At 26.1% G+C, this 8,472-nt stretch overlaps 1 protein-coding gene across 1 annotated transcript; it reads left to right on the top strand.

Annotated features, from left to right (window-relative positions):
- The first annotated feature begins 4,069 nt into the window (after positions 1-4,069).
- On the top strand, positions 4,070-8,192 carry LOC117174353. Its single transcript, XM_033363402.1, has 3 exons — positions 4,070-4,492; positions 7,722-7,923; positions 8,008-8,192. The coding sequence occupies exons 1-2, from the start codon at positions 4,216-4,218 to the stop codon at positions 7,886-7,888; spliced, it is 444 nt and encodes a 147-aa protein (XP_033219293.1). The 5' UTR covers positions 4,070-4,215; the 3' UTR covers positions 7,889-7,923; positions 8,008-8,192.
- The last annotated feature ends 280 nt before the right edge of the window (positions 8,193-8,472 follow it).

Here is an 8,472-nt window from a genome sequence, read left to right as displayed (position 1 = left end):
CTTATATTTATTTTAAATTTATATTAATTACATTCATTTTTAAAAATCTGGAAAAGGGGTTAATCTTATGGAAAATTACTTTACAGTATTTAGTCCGTATTTATTTTCTTAATTTTATTTTATCCTATTTTTTTATTTCTTGTTAAAGATTTAGATTGTTAGATTTTTTAACTTCTGGAGTTTTCGAAGCTTTTATTTTTAATTCACTTTAAAAAAATTATTTTCTTTCATATCTTTTCAGATAAACAATCTTAAAAATATTTATTTAAAAAAAACTGGAAAAGGGGCTATTCTTAGGGAAAGTTATTTGAAGATAGTAAATCTATTACTTTTCTAATTTTATTCTATTACATATTTTTTAGACTTGGCAAAAATGGTGTATTTTAGATTCTTTAACTTCTAAACTTCCCAAATTATTCAATTTTTTTAATGATTTAGCTTAGTTTTTTAAATACGAATTAAAAAAATTTTTTTAGCTTATTTTAAAAGATTTCTTTTTGTATTAATTTAAAAAAAAAGCTTTCTTTTTATTTTACATCTTTTCAGATTAATCTTGAAAAAAATTATTTTTTTAAAAACTCAAAAAGATCGGGAGGAGAATTGGGTAAGGTGCAGGGAGGGCAGGGAATGGGATATGAGAGGTTAGGAAGTAAGGGGAGCTTCAACGGCCCTTCCTCTTATTTCCCTACCCTCACTTTTCTCATATCCCCTCACTTCCCAACGCTTCCTGTAATTTTTCCTCAAGGCTTTCTATTTCTAACTATTTCGAACAGTCAAATATTGCTAAATATTTTTAAAAAATGTTATTAAATAGTTTAAAAATTGAATATTTTAGACTGAAATAATATTTGAATTAGATTTGAAATTGAATAAAACCGTATAATTATCATGCAACTGTTTTTGGTTGACGTTTAATCTTTTTTTTTTTTTTTGAATATTCGACCATTTTGTTTAAAATTCATCAGTTTAGTTAAAAATTTAATTATTTTTTTGGAAATTTATTAATTTCGTTAAAAAGTCATCGTTTCTTGTGGAAAATTCAACTGGTTTGTTGAAAATTCGTACTTTTTAAATGAAAATGTATAAAGTTATAATTTTTGTTTGAAATAAATAAATAAATTTTAAATTTATAAAAATTTTAATCTGAAATTGTTTTATTCCGTTTTTTAAAAGAATTCACGTTAAAATGTTGCTATTTATGTCACGTGCTCTCGACGAATAACTAGAGTAAAAAAAGTAATTCAGAGAACGATCTAAACTTCTAGGACAAATAAAAAGAGTATGTCTTAGGTGGTTAAGGCACATTAAGTAGATAGCGATACGAAGAACTGTCAAGAAAATATTTGACAGCGAGCCAAAGAAAAAAACTGGCACACAGAAAAAGAGGTCCACTATCATCGAAGATTAGAATTAAGAGACGCCAATGGAAGAAATTTTTCTACGAAATAATCAGTTAATTATAGAATTTCTTTTATACAATAAAGGTAATTTTCTAACAAATAGTGTAGTTTTCTAATAAACTGATGGATTCTGAACCAAATAGTTACAATTTTTACCGAAATAGTTACATTGTTTTACCACGAAGATTAATTTTTAACCCAGAAGATTAACCTGCTAGCAAAAAAGTCGAAATTTCAACCAAACATTTACTTTTTTACCCAAAAAGATGGAATTTTATCCAAATGAAACCAAACTTTTAAGCCAAAAAGATTGGTTTTCTACAAAATAATTAAATTTTCACTAAAAAAGTTAATACTACCAAATTATTGAATTTTCAAGCCAAAATAAAATAATGTTTACAACCAACTAGTTGAACTTTCAAAAAAGAGATAAATTTTCCACAAAATTGAAATATGTAATTAAGTTTTCAACCAAAACGATGAATTTACATCAAAAAGACTGATTTTCAACCAAGAAGATTAACTTAAAAAAGGACCAAAAAGGACGAAATTTGAACCAAATAGCCGCATTTTTTACCAAAAATTATTACATTTTTACGGAAAGAAATGACCTTTAAGACTTTAGAAAATTTCTATTTTGGCTTGAAAATTCAATCATTTGTTTACAAATTATTTTTCTTGGCTGAAGTCTTTTTTTGTTGAAAATTTGTATATTTGGCTTGAAAATTTAACAACTTGGGTAACATTTTTTTTCTTAACTGGATCAAGTCCTTTATGATTGAAAATTGTATTATTTAATTGGTCGAAAGTTTTATTATTTGGTTCAAAAATCAAAAATTTTCTTAAAACTTTATCCTTTTTGTTGATAAATCATGTTTTCTAGTTGAAAATTCAACTGTTTTTTACCAAATTCGTCTTTTAGGCTCAAAAATTCAACAATTTGGTTAAAATTTGTTTTCTGCCTTGTCTGAAAAATCTTTTCTTAATAAAAATTCAACTATTTTTTAGAAAAATCGCCTTTTTGGCTTGAGTGTTTAAGAATTCGGGTAAAATTGTTTTTCCTTCTTGACTGAAAAATGAACTATTTTTTGGAAAATTCGTCTTATTTAGATTGTAGTCAAACATTTTTTTTCGAAATTAAGATATCAACTATCACATTTTTCGTTTCAAAGATTTGTCTTTCATGGTTGAAAATTTAATTAATTAGTTAAAAATTTAATTATATTGTTAAAAAATCAACAATTTTATTAAAAATTTATCCTTTTTCGTTGAAATTCAACTGTTTGGTAAAAAATTCGTAAACCAATTTCATTTTGTAGAAGGTTCATCATTTTAGTTGAAAATTCATTTTGAGAGGGGGGGGCGTCTATTGGCCCAATTTTCATAGGAAATTTAACTATATTTGGTTGAAAATTAAAATTTGGTAGAAAAATCAAGTTGAACTACTTCAACTTTTTGGTTGAGGATTCAGCTTGAACCGTTTAAAATTGAATTTAATATAGTACAAACTTTAATATTATTTAAAAGAATTCATTCCCCTATTTTCGTGAAAAATCCTTTCCGGGTTTCGTTTCTCGATTGAATCGCTAGCGATTTTGTCGCTATCAAAAATTTTCTTAAAATCTACAGAATTAGAAAAAAATCGTTTAGGAAATATTTTAAATTGGTAACAACAAAAAGAATCTCTTTCACATTCTCTTATCTCTTGAATTTCTGTTTATGATTCTTAAAATGTTTGTGCGGTTATAGACTAACATAGAGGGAGAGGGATTTTTTTGTGTATGGCCTTAAAATGTCCGTGTGGTTATAGACTAACATAAAGGGAGGACTAAAAAAGAGGATTGGGTTAAAAAAAGTGGACGGTCTGTAATCCCTGCGTTTATTCTAATTACTTTTTTTTGTATTAAACATAAAAATCGACTTTTTCAAAAATGTCTTAGATTTTTTGTGTATGGTCTTAAAATGTCCGTGTGGTTACTGACTAACATAAAGGGTAAAATAAAAAAGGGTTTAGGTAAAGAAGTGGACGAAGTGTAATTCCTAGATTTCTTTTAATTACTTTTTTGTATTAGACATAAAATGTCTGTTCCCGGTCGAAACACAGTAAGCGCTATTTTTTCTAATTGAATTAAGCACATTTTCAGGTTTCATTTAACATAAATAATACTGGTACACAGTATTATTTAGTATATTAATATTTTTTATGCAAATATTTTAAAGAAATTAAAGGATTAGGTGCATTTTGAAACTGTAATAATAAGTAAAAACACAGAAACGAGTTTTTTTTTGTCGAAATAAAGGGAGGAATAAAATAAAAGGAGGAATAAAAGAGGGCATCAGGTAAAAAAAGTGTACGGATTGTAATCCCTGGATTTCTTCCAATCGACTATTTGAAAAAAGGCTTGGTAGATTTTTTATTTAGGCCTATAGATTATAGAGTGCCATAATCAGTCGGGATATCCCATATGCAAGGACCTGGCAATTAATTTTGGTTCAGCCCCACCATGTTTCAACCAAGTTCACAAAAGAAGTCTAGGACACAAAACAAATAAATAAATAAATGAAAACAATAAAATAGGGTCGCTACTCCATTGACTCGGCACTTAGAGTCCGTTTTACTTTTAGATGTCGATTGCTTCGTCACTGATCCCTATTCTTAGATCCTGAGCTCTTAATCACTTGCATCGAATAGCGACAATGATGGCATTTGTAAATCGAGTGGTGCACATTTCTGCAGAGGAAGTTCTCTGCCTCATTAATTAATTAATTAAAGAGTGTGGTGATAATCGGGCCCGAAAAATATGTCTCATGAGCGATGAGCACCAAAAAGACTATTTCTTTGAGGAAAACGAAGAAACCTCACGAGGAAAAGGATATTCCAACGCCAAGAGTCATATCCCATGAATTATATTTTCCAAGATTTGGAACTGCAAACAGTTCCACTCCTCCTTCCCCTTTTATCATCATCGATGGGAAATTGTTGAGGAGCGCTATGTCCTTTTGCAAGAAGAAAAGCAACAGGAGAGTCAAGTTTCCGGATCATGATTTTAGCGTCACCGCTTATTTCGAATCCATCGAGCCATGGGATTATAGTACGTTTCATCATTTTTTTTCTTTTATATCATGTGATTAGTGTTGTTATTGCAGTGTTCGATAAATAATCCTTTTTGAAATCTGTTGAAAAATTCTGGACGATTGTTTGAAATTGATAAGAGGGAAGATTAAGCCAAAAAAAATCATCAATTTCTTAAATACTGACCAACGGGGTAATTTCGGACATGTGGGGTGAATTCGGACATTTCTAAGTTGATATTTAAATTTACTTAGGTGATTTTACCCAGAATCTAGAACCAGTTAAAGCCTTAGTAAGGCCTTAACTGTTTCTAGATTCTGGTTTAAATCCCCTTCAGTAATTTGAACTAATCTATGAATGTCCGAATTTCCCCACATATCCGAAATTACCCCTTTTGACGATACTCTGAAAATTTATTCTTTATTTTTCATTTAAAAAAGAAAAAAGAATTAATTTCAAAATTTCAATTATTCTAAATAAAGAGATGCGCATTAATCGAATTTAGAATGCAAATTGCCATACGTCAAATATTTCATCATCTATTTTATTCTAATTAGCGTCATCAATCGCGCTACGCGCGCAACTTTTCAATGTAAATAATTTTTAATACAAAATAACTATTTCAAATAACATTCTATTTTTTTATTTGTTTTTCAATGATATATAATTATAACTTTTCTAAGCTTTCTGACAAAATTCAGAAACATTTGTTAAGATTTCTGATATGTCAATTGAAAATGTCAACAAGAAAGGTCATTTCCAAACAAATAGTTACATTTTCAACCGAAGAAGATAAATTTTTAAAGAAAAATATAATATATAATTAATATTTCAACTAAAAAATGTTTTTATTTTAAATAAATAACAGTTGCATTCATCACAAAAAGACCAATTCTAAACAAAAATGTTAAATCCTCGTGAATTTTGTTTCAAAAGAAAAGAATTTTCTAGACAAATGTTCAATTATTTGCCAAATGTATTAATTTTCAACAAAGTAGATCAATTTTCTTTCAAGAAGACGAATTTTTAATGAAATATTATATCGTCAAATAAAAAGATGAATTTTCAACTAAAATTAGGAATCTTTAATAAAAAAATTATTTTTTAACTGAGCAGTTGAATCTACGAGCAAAAAAATTAATTATCAACCAGTTGCATTTTTAACCGAAAAGATGAATTTCCAAGAATATAATTGAATTCTCAACCAAAACAGATTAATTTTTAAACGAGAAAGGCGAATTTTCAATAACATAGATGATTTTTCAACCAAAAAAGATTTTTTAGTCGAGAAAGAAAAAAAATCATCCTAATAATAATTTGAGGGGGAAAATAATTTTGAATACAAAATAAAAATTTTGAATAACTATTTCTTTTTTAAGTTTATTTCTAATAATTAGTTTAAAGATTATATAAATATAATTTTCCTACGATTCTTAAAAAAATTCAACAAAAAAAAGTTTGGAAATCTTCTAATGTTTTAAATATTTTGAATATCTTAAAAACTTTCAAAATTCTTAATTATCTTTTAAACTAAATCGAATTATTCCTCAAATTCAGAAAAATCTTCCAAAATTAAAAAAATTACCCTTGATTCTTCAAAATTTCTCATTATTTATAGAAAGCTTTTGATATCTTTTTAAATTTTCTTTTAAAATTAATTTTTCAAAATAAAAAGTTATCAAAGATTTTTCCAGGAATATTAAGAAATTTTTTATTTTCTTCAAGCTTTTGAAATTGACACCACATCTTCCAGATTTTTTATTTGCGTATTTTGGAAATCTTCTAAAATGTTTTGAAATCTTTTAAAATGTTTTGAAATCTTTTTATGCATTCCCTTCGTATTATTTTGAAATCTGTTTTGAAATCTGTTTTGAAATCTTAAAATCTTAAAACAAAACTTAAGTCATTTGAAATTTAATTTATAAAATTATTTCAATTTTAATTATCTAATAATTTATTCTAGAAATGTATCAATGTTATTTCATTTATAACCGAAGCTTAAAGAATTGTTTTAGAACAAAAAATTATAATCAAAGTGAACAACTAGACTTTAAGAAAGACATATTTTTTACTTTAAACTATTTATTTGTTAAAAGTTAAAAAAGTTAGATTCTGATATCTGAGAACAAGCAAATAATTATATTATCAGTCAGTTTTTAAAATTATATAAATATAATTTCCATAAGATTCTTCAGAAAATTCAAAAAGATTTTTTAAGATTTCAGATATTTTGAAAGATAATTCTTCTATTTGATATGATTCTATAATCTTTCGGGAAAGATTCGAGCCAGCTTGAAAGATGTTTAGGAACATCAGAACTTTTGAGAAATTTAAAAATATTTAATTAATTTTCTGAAATCTTTCCAAGTTTTAAAATATTTTTTATCTTTTCAAAACTTCTTAAATCCCTGAATATCTTTTTAAACTGACTCGAATTTTTCTTAAAATTTTGAAAAATTATCCAAATTTTATAAATATACTTATAATTATACTTACTTATCTTTTACAATTTGTTTGTTGATAAATGTGTCGAAATGTATTTATATTTTCTTTAAAACTAAATTTATCCAAAAAAATTTATTTTAAATTTTGTCAAGAATTTTAAGAAATTTTTTTATCCTCTTGAATACTTTCAAAATTATTTAAATTTGTTTAAAGTTTTCTTTCGAAATCTTGAATAAATTGAATGAAATTATTTAAAATGTTAGGCACTCATTTGAAATGCTTAGAAAATTTTTTAAATATTCTCCTAAAACTAATTTTTAAAGATAAAAAATCATTTTGAATTTTCTTAAGAATTTAAAGAAATTCAAATCTGTCGAAATTTAGAAATCAATTTTATCGAATAAGATAACGTATTTGAAAATTTTGAATTACAAAACGAATGGTGCAGAAAATTCGTTAATCTTTATTAATAGATAAACAAACTGAAAACCAATTGGAGTTTCGACAACATTGTCAACATCACTTTTCGTAGATAGGATAAATGTTATATATTTTGTCGTTTCTAACAGATAAACTAAAAAAATAGTAGCTATAAAATAGTCTCTTGTTCCTAACGATTCCAAGCTTAACATTTCCTCATAATCACAAGTTTGTCTAATTAATGGTTTAAATTGACAAACATGTTAATTGTCTCAGAAAGATTTGTATCTGGAAAATTTAAGATTTGAAAGCTGCATATTTCGGATTTATTGTAAATCGCCCGAAATATTCTCAAATTTCAATTTTCTCTATAATTATTTCAGTTATAGACGGAAAAGAAAATTCCGAGGAAGAAGAGACTGACGAGAGTGAAGAAAGTGACGAAAGTGAAGAGAGTGAAGACAATAAAAGCGAAAGTAGCAGCGATGGAAGCCTTTACGAAAAAATCGAAGAAAATAATGATGAAGGAAGTCAAAGATCGATTACGTAAAGATTAATTACGAAAAATCACGAATATCTCAACAGGTAGGTTATTAAATCAAACAATTTCAAATATTTTTTACATGAAAAAATTAATGATTAAAATCAAATTTTACCTTTTGTAACCAGGATGAATCTGGAGATCTGCAAGATTCCAAAAGTTCAATTTTATGACTTCGAAAAGAAACCGAGGATACATTTTTTTACAGAAAAATAATGAGACGATTTGTCTAACAATTTACGAATTGTAAAGTGCAGAAAATTATTCAAAAATATAAACATAAATGACTCTGAAAGATGGATAAAAGTGTAAATTACTTTTTTGCTTTACTTTTATGTGCATACGTCTATTTTTAATACCCAATGTAGTCTAGTGAAAGGAAAATATATTTTTTAATTCTAAAATTGAATCGCATACTTACTAAACGAACCTGTAAAAAATTGTTCAATTCGGAGAGAAAGTATTTTTTAAGGAAACGTCCATTCATTACCTAAGGAAGATTTTAGAACATTTAGATCCTCACCATTCTTATGTAAGATTTTATATGTGTAACTCAATCTATACAAAATATATCAATTATTTTTACCGTAAGC

The sequence above is a fragment of the Belonocnema kinseyi genome, chromosome 6 (genome assembly GCF_010883055.1).
Source record: "Belonocnema kinseyi isolate 2016_QV_RU_SX_M_011 chromosome 6, B_treatae_v1, whole genome shotgun sequence".
In the NCBI taxonomy this organism is placed as follows: Eukaryota; Metazoa; Arthropoda; class Insecta; order Hymenoptera; family Cynipidae; genus Belonocnema; species Belonocnema kinseyi.
The sequence above is the reverse complement of the archived record's forward strand: the minus strand, read 5'-3'. Positions and strand labels throughout refer to the sequence as shown.